Source organism: Oreochromis aureus, linkage group 15 (assembly GCF_013358895.1).
Source record: "Oreochromis aureus strain Israel breed Guangdong linkage group 15, ZZ_aureus, whole genome shotgun sequence".
Lineage (NCBI taxonomy): Eukaryota > Metazoa > Chordata > Actinopteri > Cichliformes > Cichlidae > Oreochromis > Oreochromis aureus.
In genome coordinates this window covers 11,159,531-11,177,042 of record NC_052956.1, presented here as the reverse complement: position 1 = coordinate 11,177,042, position 17,512 = coordinate 11,159,531, and the positions used below count along the sequence as shown (strand labels likewise).

The 17,512-nt window shown below is 41.7% G+C and overlaps 1 protein-coding gene across 2 annotated transcripts in view; it reads left to right on the top strand.

Annotated features, from left to right (window-relative positions):
• The window catches only part of usta (uronyl 2-sulfotransferase a), a 58,383-nt gene that overhangs the window by 9,962 nt on the left and 30,909 nt on the right, over positions 1-17,512 (top strand). The window contains exon 2 of one of the 2 annotated variants that reach the window (XM_031727632.2): positions 14,189-14,305. The exons of the other annotated variant lie outside the window; for it this stretch is intronic. Within the exon in view, the coding sequence (XP_031583492.1) occupies positions 14,189-14,305 (117 nt within the window). The remainder of the gene's footprint in view (positions 1-14,188; positions 14,306-17,512) is intronic. 2 annotated transcript variants of the gene reach the window in all.

Here is a 17,512-nt window from a genome sequence, read left to right as displayed (position 1 = left end):
CGCCACCTGTACCAAATCTCACACCTCTCTCTCAGAATGTGTTCTCCTCTGAAACCCATCTCTGTCCTGCGGCACTTCTCCCAGTCTCCCTCATTACATTTTTGTTTCTTTCAACACCTATCCCTGCCGCTTATATGAAGTCAAGTGTACAAAAAAATGACGGCTAACTTCTCATCAAACAATTCCAAAAAAGTTAGGCGTTATGGGAGTCGACGCTTTTTATCATTGTTGTCATGTTTACCCTCAAAACAACAGCTTTTTCAAGTACTAAAGCTGAGATGTACTGTAGCAGTGTAGCTGTAACCCTGTACAAATGTTCTGCTCCGCTGGGGAAACCGCATTTTCCAGATGTTTTAAAAAGACATCTTGAGTGAAAACAACACAAAGTTAACAAAGTCTTTATCCAAGAACGTGTAGCGTCCAAGAAGTTGTTCTTTTTCCCGTCCAGTTTTACAGTCCAGACTGAGGTTGAGTCCCTATTCTTCCCACAGAATTGCTTCTGCAAAGCAATCAGCAGGTGTGGTTAGTGGTGTTAATTACAGGGTTGGAGAGGGATGATTTGTAGCTGACTAGTGTTTGTGTGTCTGTGTGTAAAAGAGAAAGTGATGGGCTAAATTTTAATAGTTTATACGGTGTCTACTATTTAAAACCAGTCAGAGAGGTTTCGGATGTATCCAGTATGAAGTTAAATGGGTTACTGTTCATAATTTAGTGTTACTGCTTACACTTACTGTGTTGGTACATCCCTTGAAAAGCCATCACTTGTCTGGCCTGGTTCATTGGCACAGATCCTGGTTGTGTAGCATTTCCACTGACCTGCCCAGAACAACTTGCCTGTCTTTTGGCCCACCACCACTCTGCTGCTGCACCCGTCTGGTTTAGACTGTACTGAATTTGTGCCAGCTGGACCTGCCGTTCCTTTGAATCCATCCATCAATCTATAAAAACTCCTCTAATTCTTTCACCCAAATTCTCACCAAAGGTATTGCAACACTGTCAAATCCCGCCCTGCTTTTTCCATTTTCTTACATTTCTGGCCTCCATCTTAATGTTATGTATCACTCCAAGTCCCCCCTCACCCCTCTCCTGGTGGAAGTGTTTGCAAAAACCTTCCATCTAAATTCTTTCCTGGACAGCAAACAGATGCAACTTCTGTGTTGTAGTGCACACTGCAGTAGACATGTGCGACACAAACAAATGTGCCACTGGGTATACCGGCCGTGCGATCTTGCCAGCTGGAACGTTTGTCCCTAATCACCACGTGCAATTCCATGACATCCTCAACCACGCAATTTCTAAACCAGTCTCTCTTGTATCCTCTTTTCAGTCGCTTGCCCATTCATCTGCGTGTTTTACTGCTTATTCATGTTTTTTTTAAAAGATCTGTCAGTGTGTGTCTACAGAAAGTCAAGAAGTGTCATCACGTCCACAATTTTGCGAATGCACTAGCGCATATTTATGTCTGGGTTCGGAGCATGAAAGAGAAGTCATGCCAGAGTGTTTGAGCCTCTTTGCTCGACAGCGAAGACGACCCTCAAAACTTTTCTGTCTCTCACTTGTGCGTTTCATAACAGGTTGTTTCACATTCAGCATGGAGCTTAGTGTCATCTTTTCTATAATTAGCCATTCAATTCTAATGAGGTGTTTTTGAAGGGCTGAAGAAAACCACTCACCACCAGCTAGCGTAGCTCAGCCCACATTGCTAAATTAAAGAGAAGCTTGATCTTTAAGGCCAGGCTTAGCCTGAGCCAGCACTCGCAGATGGTAGCCCAGTGCACTTTAGTGAGTGGTAAACATAGAAAACATTGTGGAAAAAAAGGGGAAGTGCAGGACCAAGTACGTTTGCTTTATCTTTGGCATTACATCGGAGTTACACAGCATTTTGTCTGAGTTATTTTACATATGAGCAAAAACTTGCGTCACTGAAAACATGCAGGTTAACTTTTGCCCTGTTTTTTTTTTCTTTTTTTTTTCTGTCTCATGTCTTGTAACGTAGAGAGGAGTACTGGAAGTCTAGGGCTGCGGCAAAATGAGAGGTGCCAAAGGCTTTTACTCAGGTGTGTGTGTGAGGGTGAACACTGATGAAGAAGAAGATGACTTGTATCAATTGGCTAGACCGAAATCGAGCTGGAAAAGATGGGCAGCAGGTTAGGATGATTAAAGATATAGATGGAAATGTACTAACAAGTGAAGAGAGTGAGCTGAGAAGGAGTGCTTTGATGAGTGGGGAAAATGAAAGCGAGGAAGGAGGAGAGGAAAGTTAATGAATCAGGAAGTGCAGAGGATTAGCAAAGAGGAAGTGAGTGCAGCTCTGAGATGGTTTGGACATGTGCAGAGGAGGGATAGTGGATATACTGAGCGAAGGATGTTAAATATGGAGGAGGAAAACCACAGAGAAAGTTTGTTTGACAGTACAAAGTATAGGATGAGATGGTGGCAGATGATCACATGATCTGTTGTGCTTTAAGACAGTATATAAAATGTATTAACGTAGCCATCATTAGTGAAGTTTCAGTTTTAGTGTTATGACTATTTTGGAGCCATAAGTAGCCATTTGAGGAAATGCCATTTTTGACAGTTATCTTTGACTTTTTCAATCATGATAGTTCCTGTTTGACTCTTTCTTTTTTGCCACCCACTGGTGAAAGTATTATTCAGAGCTTGTACAGGACATTATTAGTATACAGTATTCAGTAGTATCCAGTATAAAAGATTATTGCCTTTACAGTTACGTGCAAGCTGCATTACATGTGTAGGTTAACAGTTTTATTCTATTTTGTTCCAGGTTTTTAATCAGTTATGGTGTTTTGTGTAGAAATGCTGTAGCTGTCAGATAAATGTAGTGTTGTAGAAAGGGGGCTCTTTCTTTTCAGAAGAAACCTAAAAATGCTCCATTACAGTATAAGGACCTCAAAATAAAATGAGGTAATAAATGTACACAGTTAATACCACACCAGTGATTCGGCTGCGGACAATCTGTACCAAATGTGCATTAATGGAGAGGTACCCACTGCTTAATCACATGCTATGCTGTACAAGCTGGTGCCGTGTCGGTCTATTTATAAGAGTAGAGGAACCCTCTGGGTTGGTCTAAATAAAGGGGTTGAAGGACCAGCTCAAACTGGACTCATGTGGGTTATTCTCTTCAAAAAACAATTCAAGCTTCCCCGGCTGTGTTGCTCTGCAGAGATGGAAGCCACGCCCCTCGAGTCGAGCTTTAAAAGAGTTTGTGTGATCCGGTCGATGTTTATGCTGTGGAATATTAAGTGCTTTTCAGGGTACCGGATGGAAATGTATGGCGTCCCGCTTGGCACTATATCCTCATTTGCCAGATGTCCTTTACTTTACTGCTTCCTTTATCTCTTCTCTCCCTCTGTTTTCTCCTTCTGAAATCCCTCTGACAGTGCCACCTCCCAGACTAGAATCTTAATGAGTCAGACAGATTCCTGCCTTTATATTTATAGGGCGAGCTACAAGCATTTGCCCGCACAAAATCTCACAACTGACACAGCAATTACAGGTCGGTGCAGACTGTCTGCGTTTTTGAACCGTGACCAGCAGGATGTGACCAAAAATGACCACGACCTGCTCGCAGTTGCAGTTAGACACATGGAAGAGCACCGCTGTTGTGCGGCTTGGTCCTGATGTTTCCTAAATATAGTACATGTATTGAGGTGAGAATATAACTAGGATCCAGACAACACTGACTAAGCCAATAGTTCCGAAATTGGGTAAGGATGCAATGTTCAGTAGTTTTACGGCCCATATCAACTCATTACTCAGTACCGGGTTCAGTTTTCAACATGTTTTTAAGCTGCATGCCAGTCACAGACCATGAATGAATGCCAGCCATTCACAACCAAACAGCCTAGCCACAATTAAGAGCTAATTGTCCTAGCTGCCCTCAAATGACAACAAGCTGACCGTCAGATGGTGTTTATGAATGAAGGCTAGTTATTTCTTGCTGCAGTTCTCTGACTTAATATTTGGCCTGAATTTGAAGACATGCCCGTGTTTCCAAGAGGCCAGTCGAGGGTAAGAGAGTTTCTCTCACCTTAAGGCCTTGCTGCTCCACCACCGCGCATAAATCAACAGCGTCGGCGGGTCGATCCCGTGTTTGTTTGCCTCTGCCTTGCATGCCTGTGTGTGTGTGTGTGTGTGTGTGTGTGTGTGTGTGTGTGTGTGAGTGAGAGAGTGAGAGAGTGAGCGAGATCTGTCAGACTAAGCAGTGTTCCTGCTGGGAAGGTGGATACAGTACAAGGTTTTAGTGTGCCGCCTCTAACCTAGATGTGATAAGGGCCAAAATGTGACCACGCCTTAACACGGCACAGCACATTTAGCACCTGTAAGCCTTTCTAATGCCCTTTCCCTCTGCCCCTGATGACAACCAGCGAAGGAGTACTCTTGGCAATCCACTGTTAATACAAGGGAACCCACTTTATGACGAAAATTATGTTCTAATGACCCATAATTGGCATATATTTCTTCACTGCTTCTCCTTAAAGCTTGTGGTTTGGGTTTCATTGACAGAGAAGTGCTGAAGTAAGAAGGCATGGTTAAAAAGGGAAATGACTAAAATATACTCAGAAGCTAACAATACCATGTGTATTATGAAAGATTCTTTATCATAACCAGTTAAATTTAATATACTGTGGTAACTGTTAGCTATTGTTGAAATCCACAGTGATATTTGTCTTTGTACGCTAATTACTAGCATTAGTTGGAAAAAAAAAAAGGTTAATTATAAATGACTGTAAAACATAAAGCCCTGACAACTTACAGGGAGTTCCTGGGCTTAAGACATCATGGTTTTCTGGAGCCTTTCTGGAGTTCTCCGTGTGCCTGCGAAGGTTTTCTCACCATTCAAGGGGAATGTATATTAAGTTTTTTTTGTTATTCAATATTGGCCATAAGTGTGGATGAGAGCATAAACGGTTGTTTGTCTCTTTGTGTTAGTCCTGTGACAGATTGGCGACTTGTCTTGGATCTACCCCATCTTGTTTAACCCTGAATTGGATAAGCGGAAGTATATGGATGAATGGATTAGCGAGTGACCATGTGACTGTGCATATGAACATAAATGGCTGTCTGTCTTGCTTTGTGAGCCTTTTCATAGACTGCTGACTGGTATTGTCACTACTGCACAATCTGAGCAGGGGTCTTTGCTCCAAGATCTCCATGCACTTTTTATTTTATCTTTAATTGGACAGACATTAGTAGAATCATGGTCAGAGTCTCTATAATGGCAAAAGTGAGTTTGGACACTGGGCCAGAAACCAACCAACCAACCAACCGTCCGTCCGTCCGTCCGTCCGTCCGTCCATCCATCCATCCATCCATCTATCTATCTATCTTCCGCTTTATCCGGGGCCGGGTCGCAGGGGCAGCAGCCTAAGCAGAGAAGCCCAGACCTCCCTCTCCCCAGCCACCTCCTTGAGCTTATCTGGGGGAACACCAAGGCGTTCTCAGGCCAGCCGAGAGATATAATCTCTCCAGCGTGTCCTGGGTCTGCCTCGGGGCCTCCTCCTGGTGGGACATGCCCGGAACACCTCACCCAGGAGGCGCCCAGGAGGCATCCTTGTCAGATGCCCGAACCATCTCCGCTGGCTCCTTTCGATGTGGAGGAGCAGTGGCTCTACTCTGAGCCCCTCCCGGATGGCTGAACTTCTCACCCTGTTTCTAAGGGAGAGGCCAGCCACCCTTCGGAGGAATCTAATTTCCGCCGCTTGTATCCGCGATCTCGTTCTTTCAGTCACTACCCACAGCTCGTGGCCATAGGTGAGGGTAGGGACGTAGATCGACCGGTAAATTGAGAGCTTCGCTTTTACGCTCAGCTCTCTCTTCACCACGACAGACCGGTGCAGCATCCGCATCACTGCGGCCGCAGCACCAATCCGTCTGTCGATCTCCGGCTCCCTTCTCCCATCACTCACGAACAAGACCCTGAGATACTTGAACTCCTCCACTTGGGGCATGAACTCGTCCCCAACCCGGAGTGGGCACTCCACCCTTTTCCGTCCAGATTCTGTCCAGAAACCAAGTTTTAGAAAAAAATCCACCTATGATGAAGACACCATTTGATTGAGAGTTGGAGTAGCTCTGCTGGTACTGAACTATCTAATGAAATCTTTTCTATACCAACCGAAGCATCTGTTTTGTTATTATGCTAAAAGTGTTGGTTCTCATCGCAAAAATTGTACTTAGAATTAAAAGAATTTGATCAGTACTATTACAGCCCATTCTTTAATACGACACTCAATGTTTAATAAATGACTGTCAGCTGACTAAACTACAGTTTATAAAGTGAGCCTTATACGACAGAATTATCTCAAATACCAGCCTTGTTTTGTGGATAATTACACTTACGTCAAATATTTACATAACCACCAAGTACATATATGCGTCAGCTGGTAGCTACTCTTGAGTATGTCTTTAACTGTCACTTAGGTTTGGCATGATTTACATCCTCAGTCAAGTAATTTGGTTCTGACCTGCTCATCTTAATAGTTTCTTTTTATAGATTTGGATGTAATAGCAACTGTTGGGTCAGGTAAACACTACAAACTGGTTAACGTTTGGGATTTGCCTTTAAATCTGATTCCTAGACTTTGAAATTCCCCAATTTTAACTGCAGTAAGCAGCCTGTTCGGAGGCCTTCATCTACAAACACTGCTTTGCTGTTCTTGGAAGTGCGAGCTGCCATCTGTTGTTTATTGTTCAGTTGTTGCTCTTTACTCACTTTCTGGCCACTGTGGTCCATTCAGGTGCCAACTGCCTGTCACTGCATTTTAACCAAACTGTTCAAACATTGTCACTCCATTTCACTTTTGTTGATTACACAGTTTTTTTTTAATCTCCATATTAAAAAGTTATTCAGCGCGACTGATTTGCCGTGAACATGTTTTTGATTACGCAAGCGCGATATCTGATTTCTCAAGTGTTATTCAACAAGTGTGCTAAAGTTCTCTTCTTCACTGGCTCAGATCAGCGTCACCAACATGTGGTCCACACATGGCAAGTGCGCTTTATTTGGCACCTGATGAGAATACGGAAAAAATGGCGCGCACTGAGAAGCGAGCGTCCCTGCTTGTGTGCGTGGAGCGTCAGGATGGAATGATGTCATGTGGTACAAGGTGGTCTGCTGCAGACGCACATCCTGTGGCTTCTGTTACCAAGCACTGCGAAATGTCCTTGACTTGCATTTTAAAATACGCAAACATTTTTCCCTTTTTTCATACGCTGTGAAACACACTCACACAGACGCATGCACTTTCTTTTTTTTGTGCCCCCTAACTTCCACATTCACTCACATGCACATATTCCGAGACAAGAGAGCCCAAAACAAGGGAGTGGCCATGTCCTGATCCAGCAGTGGTTTAACCTGGCACTGACCAGTTCTCTAGACCGATGGAAGCTGACAGCAGTTTCCTTCAAATGAGTATTTATGTAACAGATGATGCATGCTTGGAGGTCAGGGCCCTGCCACCATCTACTGTGTGATTAGTGAGTGGTTTGGGGTTTCGGTGACACATGCGAATACACACACGTGCATAAAGGCACTCATCGCATACATGTGAAGCTGACAAGGCAGCGGCCTTCATGTGCATGCCCATGCCCATGTTCTGATTGGACCAAGTCTCTGTACAGAAGAACACATACTCTACGTATGTGAAGCACATGCCCACTGGCAGCTACTGTACTCTACAGCTGCACATCACTGCTGTTTATGGAAAACAGTTAAATCCAGAGAGGGAGACTCATGGTTTGGATGAATTTAATTCTTCCGAAGTTGCAATTAAGCTAGAAAAACATTTCCAAAATATGATTATAATGATGATAAATTAGCTTAATTAAAACGAAGCAGTTACCTCATTAAGATATCCGACTAGCTTTTTTTTGTGTGTGGAAAAACTCAATGGATTTTGGCTCCTTTGTGTTGTCTGTGTAGGTTCTCCATCATCCAGGTCAAGTATACTTAAAGTCCAGTCACCTTCTTTCTAAGCTTCGTAGGGTCCTTTGTATTCCTTTACTGGCAGTTTATGGTAGATTTCAATGTCTGTGAAATTTCAATTGCTACAGTTATGTTTAAGATTTATTTTATGACACTTATTTTTACAATACTTTGCAAAAGTGTTGAGTTACCCCTCATTTTTTTTAATATTTTGCTTACAAGTAGCCCGACTTTATTCGTCATTTTTTAAAAAAAATGGTCTTGAGCAATAGTTCTCCTGGCTTTCTGAAGCTCTTTCAAAGTTTTCTGTGGACACTGACTGCTCTTTCACTTATTTTTAGACCAGTCCTCTTGCCTGCCCATTTTCAGAGGACATACTATCTTAATATGTTTTTTTGTTAAACCACTTAACTTACCTGTGAATCATTCAAGCATGAAAAAAGCTCTTAACTTAAACGTTGAACCAATGTTGTGTCCGCCCATAACTGAGAACTTATCAACGAACCCATTTAAAATAATATCTTTAGGTACCATGTTGTGTAACTGTATTCACTTCATGTAAGACAGGTTGACAGGCACAAAATACTATTTTTGCACCAACACGTTATTTCCAAAGTGCTATTGCCTGAAAACCTGGCATATCTCAACACGCTGTGCAGTGTGTCTATTTAAAAAAATCTGATGAAGCTGGACAAGTGGAGGACAAATGAATAAGTGACAGGCCTGAAAGAAACGATCTATATAAAATGAGCATTATCTGAAAGTCATGTCCTTATGAAATCCAGCAAAGACACGACAGAGGACCTGAGAGATGCATCTGGCCCCTATTCCAACTGCTGTTCGCTGAAGCCTCATCAAAAATGATCTCAGTGGAAGGGTGGCTGTCAAGAAGCTGTTTTTAAGGAAGGGAAACTGGGAGAAAAGGCTGAGGTAACTTTATAGAATCCCAACTGGAAATATGTGGCAACAGGTCTCGTAGAGTGATGAATCTAAATTCAATTCAAATCGTTGACAGCATGAAATCAGGAAAGAGTGTGTCTACAGCCATCTTTAAAACATGTTAGAGGATCTTTGATGATTCTGATCTACTTTTCAACCAGTAATATTGGGGATATTTTCAAACTGTATGGAATTATGACTGTAGAAAAGTACAGTCATGGTTTAAACCACTGTACAATGCCATTTGAAAAGCATCTGATTCCTAACAGCGTTTTTTTTTTTTTAAGAAGGATCCATGACAATGATCCCAAACACATTGTCAGTATAGTAAAAGTATACCTGAATAGAAAAACATGGAACACTATCAGTCATGGTTTGGCCTCCTCAGAGCCGGGACCTCAACATTATTAAAGCCATGTGGGATCATTTTGATAGAGTGAAGGCAGCCATCAAAGAAGAGCTTTGAGTGCCCTTCTAGAACTATTATTACTATTCCTGAAGACTAGTTAGAAAAGTTACAAAAACACCACTTGCTAGCTTTTTTTTTCTTGATGAATAAGTAGATATGAATAGTGGATAAACTTGCTCACTAACTGACCATTACATATGTCAGTAGTGTACCTTATATCTGGAATGGATCACGTCTGTGCTGAAATCACACCTCTCTGTGTCAAACAGAGCACTGTAAAAGTCCTAGAAAGGTCTTTTGTTGGGGCCCATGAGAAAAGTCGCATGCTTCAGTTGACCACAGTCACATACTGTGTAGGGCTCTCACTTTTTCCCCCCCTTCTGGAAATATTTTATGACATGGTCTCAGTTTTGACAAGGCTTTCCAAAAAGCCATTACAAGAACCAAAGTTTTTCTGCACTATAAGTCTCTTATTCCATTTCATCATTTCGCTGTGCATTGCAGTTACATCTACCTCCGTCTCATCATTCTTTGAAAAGCCTTTATGTTTCTCTCTTCTTCTCTCTTCTTCTCCCCCTCACTTCAGTGTGAGACTTAGCACCACACAGGCGTGCTTTATGCAGTCTGTTTGTTCTGCAGGACCAAGCGTCAGCTCTATCCCGGCCTTGCTGGTGAGCGAAGTCTGATGAGAAATGCTGCTACTGCGAGAGATAGACAGCTACCAGATATTAGATCTGAGACTCGAGTGGTTCTGTGCGTGTGCGCGAATGCTTGACAGACGTACGCCGACACACACATTGTTATTATTAAAGTGCTGTCATAGCTTATAAAAATATAAAGAGGAATGCATGTATCTCTCGCCATCGCTGAAAAGACGATGATTTTTTTTTTCACAGCTGGATGAATTTCTGAGCCAGCACATCTGTCAGGAAGCAATAAAGCACCATCACACTCCTGTGTATATCCAATATACTTTTTAATCATTAGATCCATCAGGTATTATTTTAGATAACTCATGAATGAGTTCCTAATTTTTATTAACATTCAGATGAGTGCATATGTACTCCATACCTAGGGGCTGCTGTAACAGTGTGTGTGTACGTGCATGAGTGGGCTTCCTGGTGGAATCTGTATGCTTTTCTCTGTTGAAGGCATTTTGCAAAGATCGTTGGAAAACCCCTAGATTTCAGATATTGCAATTCATCTTCTTCTGCTGACCTCCAGAAAGGGCTCACAAACTGATTAGGTAATAATACTTCCTGTTCACTGTCTCTCACTCCACCCCTCATGATCCTTCCTCCTGACTTTCTTTTCATTTCCTGTGTGCTGTATAGTATAACACCTGCTTTTCCTGAATCTGTTTTGTGCCACACAACGAAATGTAATAAATCACAAACTCTCTCTCATTCCTCCTTTATATAGCTCTTTTTTTCTTACCCTTTCTCTTACATCCCATTCTAGCATTTTCCTATTTTTCCATCCAGAACTTTATCCACCCCCCAAACACCCCCACAGGGCACGTGGCAGAAGGCGATTTACATAGCACACCACAGACATTCATGGATTTTCGTCTGAGAGCTTGCATGCTCTGTTTTTCTCCTTACAGAGTTTAAGAGACCATAATATGATATGTGGTTGAGGAGAGTACATTGACATTTGGGAAAATGCACATTTGCTTTCTTGCCAAGAGTTGGATAAGAAAATCGATACCGCTGTCGTGTTTATGCGTGAGCTTCAGCCAGTGGCCGACTTGCTTAGCTTATCATAGAACAGGAAACAGTGACAGGAAATAGGAAAACAGCTAGTCCGGCTCTGTCAGAAGATAATAAAATCTGTTGATCTGCATCTCTAAATCTAATAAGTGAGATTCAGATGGACTAAAAGTGTTTTGTTTTTTTTTTCACCCTTGATTAAAGCAAGGCCTTCTGTTTCCCATTGCTTTCACGCTATACATTAATCTAAACTAACTGTTTCCTGGTTCAAATTCAGACTTCCCGTAACTTACAGACTGCAAACTTGGGTTTTGTATCGTTGAGTGTGACAGTGTTTAATTTTCCCTGCATGTTTGAGTCATTCTTTTCTAGCATTATTCCGACATTTTTCCTGATTCTTTTTCATATCCTTTCAAGCTAGCTGTTCTGTGCATCTATAAATCTTCAAGACTCCAGGCTTTCTTGGTGGCTACACGCACATCCAAGCATAAAACCTAAAGCAAACAGATAGCCGGCACTCTGTGAAAACACACCCAGTAGGAGAAAATTCTTCAGGTTTAAGACCATTTTTGAAATTCTGTGTGACACTTATATGTATGAAGCAAAGTTCCTTGGCATTTAACAGCAGCTGTTTCTCTGGCTAAAGGCTGCTTTTCTAGTTTGATCAGTGGGTATGTGGGAAAAGAACCCTTCATGACTAACAGCATGACATGCCAAGAAAAACTGAAAAAACACCAGATTTTTTTTATTATGTACAGAAAGGCATGAGTACGCACCCAGCTCTTTGTTTTTTGACATGTTTATCTATGCTATGCCTCAAACATGACTCAGAAGCATCACCACTGATCCCCAAAAGATGGGTGTAGGGTGTTTAAAGCTTCAGCAGCCACACGGTTGCAATAACATATACGTGTGTTAATGAAAAATATTCAAGGGGACCAATTATGCCCCTCATTCCAGCTTCTACTTTTATACTTTATCAGAGCAGTTATGTGTGATTCATAGTGCAAAATATTCCTTGTTCATCTTATTCTTGGCCTTAGGGGATGAACTGAAGGCTTGTACTATCTGAAAGAAGCTGTTTTAGAACCTTTCATTGTCTGGAAATTTTTCCTTTAAGCCAACTTAATTTTGATTGGTTCCCCTTTATAAACAGAAGATTTGAACCGCAGCTGGGTGAAGCTACTGAAACCGATTACAACAGTCTGAAGCCCGAGCTGTTGTCTCACAGGAATAACTTGGTCATGTGCAGGCCTGATGGTCTGAAACTTTGACCATGTTTAACATGAGCATTCCAACAGTGTGCATGAAAGAAAATAAAGAAGAGCTTAAGACTCATAACTGGTTGTTCACAAAAATTCAAATTTTTTTGGTTGTTTTTTGGTTACATTTCCCACATATCACCAGGAAAACCATTATCAGTGCAGGGAGATACAAGATAAACACAGCAACAGGCCACCAAGCCACAAACAAGCAGTTGCATGTTGCAAAAAAATGCGCTCTTTTTTTTTTTCAAAAACTGTTTTAGCTTGGTCTAGGCTCAAGGCCAAGGGAGCTGTATTGTAAACAAACAATTAAAGCAGGGTGTTTTTGTGTCTTTTCGTAGCTTCAAGCAGAACCTTGTGTCCCCAGAGAGAATGTGGTGGTAAATTTAAAGAGTAATAATTGTGATCTTGCCGAAAAACACTGTAATAAAGCAAACGAAACAAGGTCTTTTTTGCTTGAATAGTAAAAGAAAAAGCAACTGTTTTTGTTCTGTTTCCGGAATAACAAAGCCCTAATTTCACAGTTACAGTCAAAACGCTTAGTTAGTAGAAGTTTTGTTTTTAATTATAAAAAGACCAGTTTGAAGCCAGATGACAGACAAAACCATGTGTATTTATAGGGTCTTAGTGCTCACAACAAGGCAATTGTTTAATTGAGTAATGAAACTATGATCTTTCAGTCATTTCCAGCTGTGTATCGCTCAGTTGTCACCAGTTTTGTGTTGGTGTAGCAGTGGGGAACAGCCCTTTGTGCAAGATGCATTTCCACATCTGGTGTGTGTTTATGAGTCTAAGCTGGTGCAAAGTAACAAAGGGTGAGTAGTTACCCTGCTTGCGGTTGGCTTTTAATGGGATAGTTGGTGTTGTTGCTGTTGTACACATGGGTGTACCAATATTTGTATCTAAAAGTGTTAAGAAATTTGAAGGACTTTTAAGACATTTTCATTACCAACTAATATGCAGTTCCATCCAATATATAATATATATTTATGACTCAAACAGTGATTGAGTTATGGAGACAGGAACATGTTCAATTTTCACCATGATAGTGATCCAAACCACACTGCCAATGCAGTAAAAGCAAAGCTGAATAAAGAAAAAACACAGAATGGATGAGTATCAGTCATTGATTGGCTTCCCCACAGTCTAGACCAGCGGTCCCCAACCGTTTTTGCGCCACGGACCGGTTTATGTCCAACAATATTTTCACAAACCGAACTTTAAGGTATAAAACCAGTACTGGTACCATAACACACGGGAAAAGACCCAGGGAAACTGAGTTAACGATAAAAAAAAAAAATACGCCAAAAAACGATAAAAACCATGAATTTCACACCTGAGCCTCAACTCTCGCGGCTCGGTACCAAACGACTCACGGACTGGTCCGTGGCCCGGGGGTTGGGGACCGCTCAACGTTATCGAAGCAGTGTGGGATCATCTTGACAGGGAATGGAACAAAAATCAGTCAAAATCTAAAAAAGAGCTTTTCAAGAAGCCTGAGAAACTATCCCTGGAGAGTACTCAAAAGATGACAAGAAAGCTTCCCCTAGAGAGTTCTATTGAAGCTATATTGAAGAATAAAGCTGATCATTCCAAATATTGACTGTCAAGCTCTTTAGAATTTTACAGCCTTGTATACTGCATTTCCATTTATGTTTGCACATTTCAATAAATTGCTGCAACTCTTTCCCATTTTCCTGATAAAATATTTAAAATAAAAGAAATGAGGTTTGGCTCAAAACCTTTGCACAGCACTGTATATTTATATATAGCTTTTGTTCACATCTATAGTCTTATACCAACAACTATGTTTTTATATGATGCCCCCCTTGGCCCCAATGGCTGTTTTTGTTCAATTAACCAATCTAGAAGTCAGTCTTAAAAGGTCCCCTCCATTTGACTTCTTTTGTAGGGTTATGTGGAAAAAATCACTGGTCAGTCAAAATGGCCCCCAGCAGGCTCTTTATCCATAAGGACAGGGTAGCAAGACATCTGGTGTCGTGCCTACATGACTGCAAGACGAGAAAAGGTATGTACAATCTGCACAAGCACGAGTGCCCTTTTAATAAGAATTATCCAAAATTGGCTGACAAAGCATTCAGATTACGAGAAATCCTTTGTGTCTCTTGCCGTTGCGCAAATACTGACACCACCCACAGAAAATCACAGAGAAAGAAGAACATTGTTCCTCGCATCACTTCTTCCCTAGCTGATGAGGATGATTACGCTCCTGACTTTGACTGTGTGGCGTCAGATTTGCCCAATTTTCTACTTCACGCTTCATTTCTTCATTTCAAAGCCACCTCATTTCGAAGCGCGTTCAGCGCTCGTAAACTCTGTGACAGCCTGCCGGATAGACTAAGGTCTCACACGGTCATGATGCATACCTAAGAAAAATATTTCAATTCGTTTACTCATAACAGGCAGACGGAGAGCAGTCTTTGCTGTGGGCTGTGAAATTTGGTTCTGAAAGGGCAGCGAGTCCCTCAGTCCAAAAAAAAAAAGACAGATTTAAAATACAAGAGTGCTGCAGCAACGTGGCTTTGGGGCTCTTAGAAGTGAATGCATATCTGCTCATCGCTTTGCTTGATTAAATTGCCTCACTTGATCGGATGACTGCTTCTAGTCCTCTCCAAGTTTGGAGACATGAAATGGCCTGCTGGGGGTCCCGTAAATCAATTGATTTTGACAACTGTAAAATCTTCTGATGATAGTTTTGGAGAAACAGCTCAAAGTGTATTATTTGTAATGTCAATTTTAGCTGCATTAATGTGCTGATCAACCACCCAAACATTAAGGAAGCACGACCGTAAGAGTTGTGTTCTTCAGTTCAAAAATCAGTTATCTCTGTCAGTTATACTGCTTTTTTTTATTATTAATTCTTGAGTCAGATGTCTTTGTTCTGTATTTAACAGAAATCACTGGAAATGTTTCAGCTTTTCCTCTTCTTGTTCTGTAAATTATCTGTTTTATTTTGGGCTTTCTTGGCATTCCCAGCTGCACAGCCACTAAAGTCAACACTGCTTTGCTGGGTCACCAGTTTAGTGGTACTTCCCTGTCATACAATATACATGGTGGCAACCACTGGTGCCTGCAAATCATATACCAACAGTCATGCTGAACGCTCCCATCCCCTGCACATCTGCATGCCCATGTATATGTTCTTACTATATTTCAGCAACCAAAATTTTAAGGGAGCATCAAGTCCACAAATTAGGCTGCCGACCAGGGTTTGGTCTTTGGGCACCTGGAATAACAGAGCAGCGGCTCTGCCTTTCTATTTATATCACAAACTTGTCTGATCATTGTTGATTCTCAAGTGACTGTGGGATTGAGCTGAAGCAGGGCGAAGTGGGTGGAGACCCTGACCCTCAGCTTAGCTTCCTCCTGTAATTAGCGACATGAGTTGCGATTCTCATCTTAATGGAGAGCGACTCCCACATGTCGGATCAAAGGGTCGGGTGACCGCACACCCTCATTTCACAAGCAAACACACATAGAAAAGCCTGTACTGTATCTCACTCCTGCACACTGACTTTGTTTGCCTGTGCAGACAATTGTGACACAAGTGTTTAGTGAGGGCTGTAACAATAGACGTGTGGATAATCTAACTGGGTGTGTTTTTACACAGATCGGTCAGGCTGGAGTTATGTCAGTTTTGACTGGACCGAGGAACGTCATGTGATCTCTGTGTCGAACAGTCCTGCGTTTTCTTTTCTCTGCTTGAGTTTCAGCACGCCGACACCTTTAATAGTCGTTTCCGTCTTATATAGAGAAACTACAGCAGGATGTGGTTACACAAGAAAGAGCTTAGTCTTCACAACATGGGGAACCTGTAATCTGGTTTCGCACACTTGTAGAACATTCCATTCAATGCTTTCAGTCGCGTCCCACAGCAAAGCTAAAGGACTCCTAACTCCAACCCTGTGCCTGTCCTTTTGGCCTTGCTCTCAGCAGCCATTCCTGTGTGGTTCCCCGCTCCCACCTCTGCCTATTCTGGGACGTGTTCTTTCCTAAGCTCCACTTAGCCATGCTGCCAGCTTCACAAAGCAAATGAAATGGTCTACGCTCTAAATACATGTTTATAAAATTCCCAAACTTACTGTAGCATTCCTGGAGCAGGCCAACACCAACGGAAAATTCCAGAGTCTGAAGGACTGATTCTGGGCTTTATGCAACATGCTTTTCCTTAACCTGACCTTGAATTGTTGACAGAATACAATCTTAAAGACCAAAATTTCCTTCAAACACTTTTTTCCTCCAGCTTTGTTGGCGTTCCACCTGTGTGTTTTGTAGTACCTGACCTCTGAATATCTATCCATATCTTCTATTTTTATTTCGTTTGCTTAGGAATTTGAATACGGAGGTCTATTCTTCTGCCTGTTTTAGCTGCAGATGAAACAATAAAGCCAGTCTAAGCTTTGTTGTTTGAAATAATCACGATACTGTTCTCTTTTAGAACAAGAAACATCAGACGGATGCACCTTTACCTTTCTTCTGTTCTTTTCTTTTTTTTTTTTATAGCTGAACTTTTTGATTTAACAACAAGTGACTTTTTTTCTTCCACTGAAGAAAAACAAATCAGTTCAGCTAATGAGGTGACTAATTGATGTGCATGGTCACTTGGTTTAACAAGTTCCTGAACAGGGGCAGCTGCTGGCCTGGTGTGTGTGTGTGTGTGTGTGTGTGTGTGTGTGTGTGTGTGTGTGTGTGTGTGTGTGTGTGTGTGTGTGTGTGTGTGTGAGAAAGCGAGAGACTCAGGCAGATTTTATGTCAGTGTAAGACTAATTACCCAAAGCTTACACACCACTATCTAAAGTGTAAACAGTATTTACAAAGCCATGAACTTCCAGCAGAGTAACATCTACAAGCATGTGCCAAGTGGGAAACTTTGGCCTGAAATAAACCAACGTGTGTGTTCACGCATCATTTCTTTAATGCTTCTTCTGGATCACATTTCTGAGACAAAAGGAGAAATTGTTGTGTTATGTAATATTTCCTCAGTTACTTTACTCAGACACTGTGTGTGTGTGTGTGTGTGTGTGTGTGTGTGTGTGTGTGTGTGTGTGTGTGTGTGTGTGCTTGTATTAAAATTTAACTGAATACTTTATTGTTAATAAATGGCTCCATTGTTGTTTTGGTGTGAGTTTTAGACATTAATATTCTTAAACTTCTTGAAGATTGTGAGGCTGGGCTGTGGTTCCCCTCAACACATTTCCATTACTCTTATTAGTTC